This window comes from Carcharhinus amblyrhynchos, unplaced genomic scaffold (genome assembly GCF_965287045.1).
Source record: "Carcharhinus amblyrhynchos unplaced genomic scaffold, sCarAmb.v2.hapA scaffold_52, whole genome shotgun sequence".
Taxonomy (NCBI): domain Eukaryota; kingdom Metazoa; phylum Chordata; class Chondrichthyes; order Carcharhiniformes; family Carcharhinidae; genus Carcharhinus; species Carcharhinus amblyrhynchos.
Window position 1 is genome coordinate 443,488 of NW_027649793.1, and position 13,742 is coordinate 457,229.

At 43.9% G+C, this 13,742-nt stretch overlaps 1 protein-coding gene across 1 annotated transcript; it reads right to left on the reverse strand.

The window, feature by feature from the left end:
• Positions 1 to 781: 781 nt before the first annotated feature.
• On the reverse strand, positions 782 to 11,254 carry LOC145337567 (zinc-binding protein A33-like). The gene is made up of 6 exons (XM_080182360.1): positions 9,830 to 11,254; positions 9,646 to 9,741; positions 9,319 to 9,552; positions 8,749 to 8,771; positions 7,531 to 7,646; positions 782 to 1,384 (listed from the first exon to the last, which is right to left on the reverse strand). Exons 1-6 carry the CDS (start codon positions 10,295 to 10,297, stop codon positions 837 to 839), a joined length of 1,485 nt encoding a protein of 494 aa, XP_080038486.1. The 5' UTR covers positions 10,298 to 11,254; the 3' UTR covers positions 782 to 836.
• Between the last annotated feature and the right edge of the window lie 2,488 nt (positions 11,255 to 13,742).

The following is a 13,742-nucleotide window of genomic DNA, read 5'->3' on the forward strand; positions in this document are numbered from 1 at the left end:
TCCCAGAAACCTGCCTCCCTCAGTGAGTGACAGGCACTGTGACCAGTCGGAGACCGGAACGCCCAGAAAACCGCCTTCCTCACGCTCATTTACGGGCGCTCTGACCAATCCGACACGGGAACCTCCGCCACCCCGCTTCCCTCAGTCTGTGCGACAGACAGGCTCCTGCCAATCCGCTCACCCATTTCCCGGAAACCCGCCTCCCTCAGGCTGCGCGACAACAGTGACATCGACCAATCGGCGTCTCCATTCCTCTCAGACCCGCCTGCCTTACTGTGAGTGATAGGGGCGCTGACCAATCCATTACCGAAACCAAGGAAACCCGCCTCATAAAATCTGAATGAAAGCCGCTCCGACCAATCCGCTTACCCATTCCGCAAGAGGGCCGCCCCTTCAGTCTGAATGACAGGCACTTTGGCCAATTGGCGTTCAGTTTTCCCGAAAATCGATTTTCCCGACTCAGAGTGACGGGATGTCTAACCAATCACCTTCCAAGAATCTGGAATCCCGCCTCCCAGACTTAGAGTGACAGGAGCTCCGGCCAATCGGCTTCTTCTTTCCCCGGAATCCCGCCTCCCTCACTCAGTGACAGACACAAACAACATGTTGAGTTTCTGCTTCTTGGATTTAATGATGAACTGTGGAATCTTTGAGAAAAACTGTTTCTATTCCAGTGGTTCTCAGATTGTTTTGTTTGAAGAATCATTTTACAAATGTAATCATGGATTCCCCAGTGTAAATTATAATTCTATATAATAACCACAATATGAACAGGTTCCATCAGTTTACAGCTGGCAGGAGGCAGGGAGACGGTGTGAAATTATGGGATGGATCTGTTAGAGATCTTTAATCCCGCAGATTGTCAGCGGCGCCGAGTTTTTCCAGGTTCTCCATCCCGGACTGAAGATGGGAAAGATTCTCTCAGTGAAAGTGTGGGTGAAAGTGTGGAGATGGGACATGTTGTCCGCATTGTAAAATGACACCTGTCCACCCTCATAGTCCAGGGAAACCCCGATCTTCCGGGGATTCACACTCGGGGTGAGGGGGGTCTGTGAGGGGGAGGTGAAGGCAAAATAACCACTTTCGGGTCTCAGCCTCACAATCCAGAATCCGGTCTCAGGGCTCAGGGAGATTCCCCCTTTCCTCTTCACGGACTCTCGGACCACTCCCAGATCCCACTCTGTCTTCTCCCCCACCTCCACCTCCCAGTAATGTCTCCCTGATGTGAATCCCTCTGATCCCAGGACAAATTCCCAGAAATCAAACCTCTTCGGGGTGTCAGGGAGCGGCTGCCGTTTGTCTCCGAGTCTCACACTGGTCCGGTCCTCAGACAGGATGAGCCGGGGATTCGCTGTGTTCGGATCCAGAGTCAGAGAGGCTGGAGCTCGGGGAAAGTTAAAATAACACAGTCAGTGATTTAGAGAGAGGGGGTGGGGAGGAGAGAGAGTGTGAGGAGTGAGGAAGAGAGGATGGAGGTTCGTGAGGGGGAGGGGAGAATGAGTGGTAGGGGAGAGTGGGAGCAGGACTGGGATGGCAACATGAAGCCAGAGGGAGGGGAGAGGAGTGGGAATAAACCAGAAAGGAGAGGCAGAGAAGAGGAGAGAAAGTGTGTGACAGAAAGATAGGGAGGAGGAAGAGAAGGAGGTGGAGGGGTGCAGTTGGGAAGAGAGAGAACAGACAATAATAAGAAGGACTGGAGGGTGCAAGAGTGTAAAGAGGGAGAGCGAGAGTGGGATGAGGGAGAGGGCAAGTCAGAGTAGGACGTTTTGAGTGGAAGCAGGAGACAGAACGGCAGAGCAGATGACAGGAATTGGGAGAGTGGGTGAGAAAGAAAGGGCAGAGTGGAGAGAGCATCTGGAAGGCAGGTAGTGTGAGAGGCTGTAAGAGATCAAGGTGGAGGGGTACAGAGCTCAGGGTGGCAGAGAGAGTGAGAGAGCCTGAATACAAAAGTGGGAGAGTGTGAGAAAGAGAAAGGAGGATAGTTAATGAGAGCAGGACGTGGGAGGAAGAATAGGATGGTGAGAGAGAGAGTCAGGGAGAGGAGAGAATGCTGTGAGGAATCTTCTTTATGGTTTGCCCAGTTAAAAGGCTTCAGTTTGAGATATTTCTGCCTAATGTAACTAATTGTGCTGTGCTTTAAGCTAACTTAAGCTAATTTGGTCACATCAGCTTAAAATTCTGAGTCCAGCCTGGAGACTTAGTTGTTCTCTGAAAGTACAGAATATACAGAAGCTTTCTCATGGGCGCAGAAACAAGTTGTTGGTGCAGCTGGAGACTGCTTATAGGAAACTTGTAATAACATAAGTATTTAGTTATATTGTAGACACAGATCGATGTTTAGTTTATTTGATCCAGACTATGTTTTGAGTTGTTCGATCTCAGCGCTGGCTTTTGGCTGCTCTCGCTCCCTCTCTTTCTCTCTCTTAAGTAACCCTTATTTCGCTTTCTGGAAAACGCTTATAAAAGACGCTGAAATAAAGGAGTATTTACTTCAGGTCAGTTATGCTCAAGTTTATGCTGAAGAAATAAACAGACCCTTCTGTGTGAAAGACGAGATGGGAAATAAAGCAGGAGGGGCAGGGAAGAATGTGGGAGAGAGGGAAAGAGGAGAGAGTCTGAAGAGAGGAGAATGAAGGGGAGAAGTTTCGCAGAATGATGAGGGAAGGGGATAAGAGGTGAGGTAGAGAGAGATTATGCGTAGATGGGGGAGAGTGGGAAGGTGCTGAGGGAGAGTGAGTAGGGAGCATGGTCAGAGAGAGAGAGGGACAAATGAGTGCCTGGCAGAGAGATCGGATGGTTGTGAGAATGAGGGAGAGATTGCGGGACAGATTGAGTTTCAAGTTTATTAGTGTGACAAGTAAGCTTACATTAACATGGCAAGGACGTAAGTGTGAAAATTCCCTTGTCAACACACCTCACCGCCTTTCGGGTATACTGAAGGAGAATTTAGCATGGCTAACCAGCATGTCTTTCGGACTGTGGGAGGAAACTGGAACATCTGGAGGTAACCCACGTAGACATGGGGGAGAACTTACAGACTCTGTACAGACAGTGACCCAAGCCAGGAATCGAACCCAAGTCCCTGGTGCTGTGAAGCAGCAGTGCTGACCACTGCTACCTTGCCCCCCTGCACACTGCCTGATTGTTGGGATGGTCTACACTTGAACTGCTAGAATGAGTGTTCCAGCAAATTGCATAACTCGGGAAGAGGGCTTTAAACTAAATTCAGAGGGTAACATACGTGACAAATCCAGGGGTAGATTCAAGGCAAAAAACCATCATAATAATATAGGAAACGAGGATCATAGAATAGCAGGAATTGACAAAGAGATAAAACCTAAGAATACACCAATAGTCAAGACTAGATGGTACAAAGAAAGAAACACAGGTCAGTACAGCACAGTACAGGCTCTTTAGCCCTCAATGTTGTGCCGAGCTATGTCCGAACCCAAGATCAAATATCCCACTTCCTATCATTCTGGTGTGCTCCATGTGCCTATCCAATAACCGCTTGAAAGTTCCTAAGTGTCGACTCCACTATCACAGCAGGCAGTGTATTCCACAACTCAGACACCCCTCCTATATATCCCATCATGAACCTTAAAGTTATGTCCCCTGGTAACAGCTATATCCACCCGAGGAAATAGTCTCTGCACGTCCACTCTATCTATCCTCCTCATCATCTTATAAACCTCTATTAAGTCACCTCTCATCCTCCTCCACTCTAAAGAGAAAAGCCCCAGCTCCCTCAACCTTTCCTCATAACACCTACCCTCCAAACCAGGCAGCATCGTGGTAATCTCTTTTGCACTCTCTCTCCAATGCTTCCACATACTTTTAATAGTGAGGTGACCAGAACTGCACATCATATTCCAAACGTGGTCTCACCAAGATCCGGTATAGTTGCAGCATAGCCCCACGGCTCTAAAACTCAAACCCCCTGTTAATAAACGCTAGCACACTATAACCCTTCTTCACAGCTCTGTCCACTTGAGTGGCAACATTCAGAGATCTGTGGATATGAACCCCAAGACCTCTGTTCCTCCCCATTCCTGTGAACCCTGCCATTGACCCTGCAATCCGCATTCAAGTTTGTCCTACCAAAATGAATCACCTCGCACTAATCAGGGTTAAACTCCATCTGCCACTTTTCGGCCCAGCTCTGCATCCTATCAATGTCTCTTTGCAGCCTGCAAGAGCCCTCTACCTCATCCACTACTCCACCAATCTTGGTGTCATCAGCAAATTTACTAATCCACCCTTCAGCCCCCTCTTCCATGTCATTGATAAAAATCATAAATAGCAGAGGATCCAGCACTGATCCCTCTGGTACACCACTGGTAACAGGCCTCCAGTCTGAAAATTTTATCTCCACCACCACTCTCTGGCTCCTTTGAGACAACCAGTTACTTATCCAATCGGCCAAATTTCCTTCTATCCCACACCTCCTTACTTTCTTCATGAGCCTACCATGCGGAACCTTATCAAATGCCTCATTAAAATCCATGTATATGACATCAACTCCTCTACCTTCGTCTACACACTTAGTTACCTCCTCAAAGAATTCAATCAAATTTGTGAGGCAGGACTTACCCCTCAAGAAACCATACTGACTATCCCGGATTAAGCTGCTTCTTTCCAAATGGTCATAAATCCTATCCTTCAGGACACTTTTCTTTAACTAACCGACCACTGAAGTAAGACTAACTGGCCTATAATTACCATGGTCATTCCTATTTCCTTTCTTGAAGACAGGAACAACATTTGTCACTCTCCAGTCCTCTGGCACTATCCCTGTGGACAGTGAGGACCCAAGGATCAAAGCTAAAGGCTCCACAATCTCATCCCTTGCCTCCCAAAGTATCCTACGATGTATCCCATCTGGCCCAGGGGACTTAACAACCCTTGACTTTTTCAAAATTGCTAATACATCTTCCCTCAGAACATCTACCTCCTCTATCCAATCAGCTTGTGTCACACTCTCATCCTCAAAAACATGGCCCCTCTCCTTAGTGAACACTGAAGAGAAGTATTCATTCAATGCCTCTCCTGTCTCTGACTCCACACACAAGTTCCCACTACTATCCTTGACTGGCCCTAACCTCACCCTGGTCATTCTTTTATTTCTCACAGAAGAGTAAAAAGCCTTGGGATTTTCCTTCATCCGACCCACCAAGCACTTCTCATGCCCCCTCCCCCGAGATCCCCTAAGGCCTTTTTTAACTCATTCCTACCTACCTTGTAACCCTCAAGTGACCCCCAAGATAATTAAATGATGAAACTAAATGCTGTATATGTGAATGTACACAATGTTCATAACAAAGTAAACAAATTGATAACACACAGTGAAGTAAATGAATATGATCTGATAACTTTACAGACATTGCTGCAGGAGGAAAAGATAACATTTAATGACATTGAAGAAGGATAGAAAGCTCGGTAAAGATGGAGAGGTAGCACTGTTTACCAAGGACCTCATTGGTGCAATAGCTGGAGACGACCTTGGCTCAGGAGATCCGGATATAAAACTGGTTTGGAGATGAGGAATAGTAGGGGAAAGAAGTCAATAGTGGGAGTGGTCTACAATCCTCACAACAGTAGCCACAATGTGGGTCACAGATAAAGAGACAGTAATAATCATGGATGATTTGAATGTAAAGATAAACTGGAAAAATCAGCATTTATTGATTTTATAGTTGCCTGGATGGGGAGTTCACAGAATTCTTTATGAAAGTTTCTCATAGCAGAACGTTCTGGAACTAACCAGAGAGTACATTATGATAGACTTGGCTTTGTGTAATGTGACAGGAATAATTAGTAAATTCAGAGTGAAAGCAACACGAAGTAGCAGCAACTAACATATGATTGAATTTGAAATCCATTTTGAAAGGGAAAAGAGAGGGTCTAAGATCGGTATTTTAAACTGAAATAGGAGCAACTATCTGGTCGTGAAAGCTAAGCTAGTTGTAGTGAACCGGGTCCCCAGGCTTGGGGATATATCGATAGAGAAGCAATGGCAGATATTTAAGACGATATTTCAGAATATTCAGAATAAATATATTCCTACTGTAAAGAAAATCCCCAATGGAGGATCCACTGTCTGTGGTTCACTAAAGAAGTTAAAGAAAGGCTCAAAATAATGGAGAAAGCATTTAACTGAGCAAAGATGAATGGCAGGTCAGATGACTGATCAGAATGTAAAGAACGTCAGAGATCAAATCGACACAATATTGTAGCAGCAGCAAAATAGGTATCCAGTGATCCCACACTAAACGTAAGGAGAAGGCAAATCGTCTGTACAAACTGGAGACATTTGATATAACTGGAGACTCAATACAATCTTGATCTTCCATTGGATGGTAATACCCCACCCAGAAGAACAATCTATACAATGGTTTAATTCCTGGTCTTGAAGGGACCACTGGAAACCCCATTGGAAATGATGTAAGGAGCTTATTCGCTGTTTCCTGCCTAATATTTATATCGGAAACGACATCGTCAAAAACAGAAAACTTCATCATCAAATAACAAGTTCACAGGAACAGCATTGTGCAAATTGGTGTTCTCATTTTCTACAATTGAACAGTGACTGTTCCTTAGAATTATGGCACTTGTTCTGAAGTGTTTCGGCTCACACTGCAGGAATGAAGGGGGCCTTTGATGATTTCTCTGTGTCCAGGAGGTGAGTTATTTTTCTTACTGCTGCTTGCTGCTCCTTTCTCTCTCACCCCCGCTGTATATTCATGAGGATTTCTTGTCCCCTGTTCCCTTCTCAGGAACGACAGAACATTTTCCCACCACACTGCAAACCAGTGGGAAACTGGACAGTGATATTGTTCTGAAGATCAGCCCTCAGAATGGATTGGGCCTCTGATCAAATTCATAAAATGAGCCGTGGATTCACTGGTTCACTACCTCAATGGAGTCACTCAAAAACTCAACCTCACTCAATCCAAACTGCCCTGTCACCCTCCCTATTCTAGATTTAGAAGCAATACCTACTTTGATCTAGACTCCGTGACCGCGTTGAACATGTGGGTGTTTATAATCTCCCTTTTATTCCGAACCTTGAACATTTCAATAAGATCACCACACTCCCTCTCTTATCCAGTGCAGACTCAGTTTCTGTACTCTCTCCTCTTGATTAATGTGTCCAATTCCACCAAACAGATTATCTGTCATTTATCACTTGCTCTCTAATGTCTGCGTATCTTCCTGAGAAATGATGATAAAAAAATGTTTCCCACAATGACAAACGAGACCAGTCCAGTTTCCTGGAGCAATTCCATTTCACATCCTGAGATTGGTGCTCTATTCCTCTGGTTATACAGATCCCTTCACTGCTTTGACACACAGTGCTGATGGCTTCAGACACTTACCCAGAGGAACCAACAGAATGAGAAATATGAGAATGGGAAGATTCCCGGTATTAACAACCGGAAATGTGACGATTTAATCTGGATCTTTGGAGCCCAGTCAATATATTTGTAACTGGATTTATAACCAGGAAAGTTAATATAAAAGATTTACCGGGGTTAATGAAGTTTATCATTTCTCTCCATGTTCTGGACTGGAAAAGGTCTTTGTACTTCCCGATAGATAGGGTGGCAGCAGATGCTGAGAGTATTCGATTCTCATCAGTAATCCTGTAAATGGTTAAAATGATGCTATGAATTTGTATTTGTTAGAAGACTTTAGAACTTATACAAATGGTCAAGTTTACAGCATTTTTGATGATAGAGAAAATGTATAAACTGAAATGTTAATCTTGTTTCTCTAACTGAGAAAGGAATAACTTTTAAGTTCAAGGGCGGAGAATGGAAACAGCCATGTCTTGAAAAAGGTTCAAAATCTTATAACAGTCATCACGCACTGCAGGAAATGATAAACGTATAGCCTGTCCACTTGAACAAAGATAAAGGCTGAAAATATCCCAAAGCTGAATATCCAATTTTGCAATCCCTGGGCTCCACAACTCTCCCAGAATCCTGTTCTTCTCTACTTCCAACACCTTGACCATCTCTGATTTCAGTCATTCCCCGACTGGGAGCTGGACCTTCAGCTGCCGAGGCTCTGGAATTCTCTTCCTGATCCTTTCTATCTTTCTGATTCTCTTTCTTCCTTTAAGACGCTCTCTGAAATCCAGCTCCGTCATCCAGATTAATATTTCCTTGTTTGGCCCTGTGTAAATTTACTTTACAACGCTCCTGTGAAACTCCTTAGCATATTAATTTCCAATAAAGGCACTATATAAATACAAGTGTTGTGGTTGTTAACGACACACAGCCAGTTTGTATTTAGTATAAAATTAGAATCCGTTTCCCCCCTTTAACGTGAGACTTTCTCGGGTTGGTCAGGCTCCATGCAGGGACATGGGTGACCCACTCCTTGGGAACATGGACCATGTGGCTCTCTCAGGGTCAGTGGGAAGGTCACAGACACTAACAGCCAACATCGGGCAAATGATCACTTCCGGCCTGGGAACCAGATTGTATTATTTACACTTCCCGGTTATTTATTACAATATCGTAGAACAGTTATGTAAAATCACTGTAGTAAAGTGAGTTATCATAAAGCTTTCGTCAGTGTGTATACGCGGAACTTATCATTTCCTGCAGTGTGTGATGTCTTGGTAACTAATGACCAACTACTTAAAGTTGTGACAACAGCCAATAAATAAATACATAATAACACTTCACTGAGTTTATTTTACCAAACTGCAGAGTTTCAGTAAAGAACATGTCCTACCTTCTCTTCCGACAAGCTTCCTCCTGAAAGAAATGAATCAGGAACAGTGAGGGTGACAGTAACAGATTTCAGGAGCAGTTAGACAGGCTGGTGAAATGAGCAGACTCAGAGCAGATGAGATTTCACACGGAAATGTAAAGTGATGCTTTTTGGAAGGAAGATTGTGGAGAGTCAAATAAACTGGAATTGAACATCAGTCCCACTCACAGACACAGTGACTCACACACCATACCAGACACAAACACACACTCACAACATGGAACTGGAACTGGATTACAGTGGGAGTTCCAGGAGGAAATTAAACTCGGGAAACATGGAAATAATCACAAAGCAAGTGTAAAGATCAAGCAAACTCATTCTCAGGAGGTTCCAGGTATTCCCAGGAATCTGTAGACAGTGTGGGAGCCGTGAGTTCAGAGACAGCAAGAAAACCGTTCAGGAAGGGACACAAAATTCTGTTCAATTCGGTTAGTATTTTTCAGTAAATTCTATATGAATTTCACGGTAATCATCAGTTATTTAGTGACTGTGTGAAGTTTCCCTGAACTGAGCCGCGATATATTCCCTCACCTTCAGAAATATCAGCTCGTCTTTTTGCTCCATCTGTTTCCGGAACTTTGAGAGTTTCTCCTCAATAGAATTTAAATTCTCCTGAATCTCTCGAAGGTTTCTCTCCATTGATTTTAGAATCCTCTCCTCTTCTTCCCTGAGATCTCTGAGTAAATGCTGTTCTTTCTCAGTGAGAATCTGGTGCATTTTAGTGAACTCGGATGTGATGTGGGTCTGCAGACTGCTCGACTGTTCCTACCCAATGAAATGTGAAATATAATTAATGTCCCACAATAAAGGGAACAAAACTAACCGAGATCCCAGAAAATCAGCACAGGGAGACCTTACCCTAACTTCAGAAATCTTCCGAATCTGTTTAACTTCTGTTTCTCGAAGCGCCGATTTCTTCTCTGTGAGAGAATCTAAGGAAGATTTCAGCTGATCCTGGGATTGGGAGAGAAAATCACAGAATGAAAGGGCTCGATTTTGAAAATGTGATAAAACTATCAGGAAAATAATATTTCCCTTTTACCTTGTAGCTCTCAACAGCTTCATTGATGGGCAGGAAGCGGTGCTCTCTGTGATCCCGCGAATCTCTACAAATTACACAGATCAATTTCTTGTCAGTTTCACAAAACAGCTTTAGTTCTTCCTGATGTTTCTCACAGTGAAGTTTACTTCCCTTCTCTTTCAGATTCAGCTTAAATTGTCGAGTTTTCTCGGCCAGATTCGCTAAGGCCCGATTTACCCTGAGGTTTTTTTCCGGAAACCCCTCTTGACATTCCGGACAGGAGTTTATCTCCTTCTTTTCCCAACTCTGGGAGATATAGGAGCGGCAGAAGTTGTGTCCACAATCCAGTGAAACGGGTTCAGTGAAGAAATCGAGACAAATGGGACAAATTGCCTCCTCGGTCCAATTCTCTGCTTGTCTGGAAGCCATGTTCACACTCAGCACTTCCTGATTCAAACCGCCTTCAGTTTCGGTGTTACTGCCGCACATCCTCAATTCAGCTATTTCCCGATGAAGTTCACTGCAGCACTCAGGGAATTATTATTACAGAGCGGGCCATGTCCTCACCACTTTCACACTGGAGATAAAAACTGGCGCGGTCTAAAGGATAACGGTGGGGAATCATTGAACTCTGTCGGGGGCAGGTTGGGCTCCCGGGAATGTTGACAGTGGAAAGAGAGAGAGAGAGATGGAGAGATAGAATGGGGAGAAGAGGTGGAGATGGGAGGGATCGAGATTCCATGACATTTCTCTTCAGTTTGAACCCAGTGCCGATTAAAACCACCCTGGTGAAACTCGGTGTGAGATCCAGACCCAGAAACTGAATTGTGTGCATGACTGCAGCCGCTCAGATTAAAACATCAAGTCCTGTAAATGTCAAGGAGATATTTTACACAACAGGTGTCGAGAAGATATTTAGAGGGTTCGATCTGTGAAGTTTGGTTTATTTTCTAGAAAGAGAAATTTGCGGTTTTATAAATGTTTCTGAATCCCTTCCAGGGACCCTGACCCAGAGAAACATCAACGGATGACGGAGCAAAAACAGAAAATGCTGGAAAATCTCAGCAGGTCTGACAACATCTGCGGAGAGAGAACAGAGCTAACGTTTCGAGTCTGGATGTCTCTTCGACAGATTCCAACATCCGCAGTAATTTGCTTTTAACTGATGAGGGAACATTTGAACTGGAATCTCTCCTCCAATATTGGGCGGAGTTTCTTCACACAGAGAGTGGGGAGAATGTGGAACTCGCTGTCACATGGAGTGGTTGAGGTAGAGAGAGTTCAAACATTGACAGTGCTGCCCTCCCAGTCCCTGATAAAGAGGAAGCACATCACAGGGTGTGGGGGCAGGATTGTGGGACAAACCAATGGGAAATGGGAGGGGGTAAAACAACATCCCATTGGGATTGAATTTGAAGAGTTCCCCCCAACACTTGCGCTAATCCAGCAAGAAAATCCACAGGCTGTGAAATTTACCGATGGAACAGATTCATTATCAGGAACTTTAGTAAAGTTGGGGAAATGGCAGGTGGAGGGAGAGAGATCAATGTGGATTGGAAATCAATGTCTTGTTTTATTGCAGAGATATTGTCTGTGATTCTGGTGTAAAATGTTTCATATATCTGATAGTGTTGAACATTGGGTTTTATTGTTACTGCCTGGGTGTTAAACAGCTCCTGTGTGGAGAACAGGAAAGACAATCTGTCCTGGGGGACATGGACACTCCTTACACAGCCCAGCGGAATTTACCGACATTCATTTCAACACACGGAAAATCTGGGGAGTTTGTCTCATTGGCGACATCCTCCCGCCGGATGGAATTCTTCTCGATTTTGGGACATTCTCTCACCCATCATCAGCACTGGGGGGAGTTCTGTTTTCATCGTTAAAATCTGACCGGAGACATTCAGGGGTGAAATCGTGGAGCAATTTTATACATTAAAGTGTCGGAAAATGTGAATTCTCTCTGGGGATAGATATTGGGAACATTGTAACTTTCCAGTGTGACAAAGTGCGGAGCCCAGTGGAATTCACTGGCAATCATTTCCACCCAAGAAAAATCTGGAAAGGTTTCTGTCATTTGTGAAAATGTTTGTACTTGACAGCTGTCCCTATTCTTGTGAGTAATTCATTGCGGGTGCAGTCAGTTTCTGGGATGGGTTGAGGCTCTGTGTGAACGCAAGTCTTTCATTGTTACGAAGCGCATTGCTGCCACCTGCTGACAGAACCACAGTGCTGCAGGGAAGGATTCCCATTAAAAACGGCCCAAGAAGTGGGGGCTGTTTCTGAAGATTCACAGATTTGATGGACCGAATGGCCTCTTTCTGTGTTGTATCAGACTTGGGATTGTTATTTATTCATAAACTTGGATCTAATCAAATCCAGATTAACAAATCCCATTCAGTAAATCCCATGGTTTGGTGAGATGTTCCCAAAGTATTAGTGAGAAAGATTATCAGGAGACAGTAACATTAATATTCACCCTTCTTTGAAGATTTGTGCATTAAAATTCTGCAAACACTCAATATATGCTGCTATATTTAGTTGGCTTTCAAATCCTCAAAATTTATCATTTAAATATAAATTGTTGTTCGAACAGAGGGATTAAACAACAATAATAGTGGAAAACAAGTGATTGGAGAACTCAGGAACTGAACAGGATCCCTGGCAGTCTTGGTATCAAGAACCCTGGTTTGTGCAAGTCAATTCCAATTTCCTGCACTCCTAATTTGTCTGCTCATCTGATGAATGACTGTGTGAACTCAAGTCATTCATTGTTACCAAGCGCATTGCTGCCACCTGCTGACAGAATCACAGTGCTGCAAGGAAGAATTCACCATTAAAAACGGCCCAAGAAGTGGGGGCTGTTTCTGAAGATTCATAGATTTGATGGATCCAATGGCCTCTTTCTGTATTGTATCAGTCTGGGATTGTTATTTATTCAGAATCTTGGATCTGATTAAATCCAGATTAACAAACCCCATTCAGTAAATCCCATTGTTTGGTGAGATGTTCACTGACTATTTTTGAGAAAGATTATCAGGAGAATGTCACATTAATATTCACCATCCTGTGAGAAGGATTTATGCATTAAAATTCTGTAAACACTCAATATATGCAGCTATATTTTGTTGGCTTTGAAATCCTCAAAATATATCATTTAAATATAAATTGTTGTTCGAACAGAGGGATTAAACAACAATAATAGTGGAAAACAAGTGATTGGAGAACTCAGGAACTGAACAGGATGCCTGGCAGTCTTGGTATCAAGACCCTGGTTTGTGCAAGTCAATTCCAATCTCCCGCACTCCGAGTTTGTTTGCTCATCTGATGAATGTCGCAATGGGATTCATTCTGCCGGATGAAATGTTGGACACTGAACTCTCCACGGATTTCATTCAGACACCCCAGAGGATCACAGAGTCACTGAACACAATAAAACCGACTGTGATCTCGGTATGTTCCATCTAAAGCGCGTTCTTATATAATTATTATTCCTCATTTACTGAGTTCACTGTTAACTAATTCACTGTTTCTAAAAGGATATCGACACATCTCCCTTTCCAACAGACGCTTATGCGCAGCCCTGGTAATGCAGTGTCAGTTGTTCCTGACAGGAATTAGGAATATTCCCATTCTGCCCTTTCCAGACTTTCAGCCTCAGCATTGAATTCAGGAACTTCAGATTCTAACCACCGTTACCATTCTGCTGTAACCATTAACACAGCTCTGGAACCACCTTATGCTTCTTCACCAGTCCCATTCCCCATTCTCTTATACTTTGTACCGTTACACCTTTAGACATTTAACCTCTCCTGTTTTCCATCATTTCATGGAGCTTTCCCTGTTGTTACTGTCCGGCCTTTTCCCTGACACTGTCCTTGCGGAGAAATTCTTTACTCTGTAAAATAGGAATGTTAGTAAGGTGTTGTTC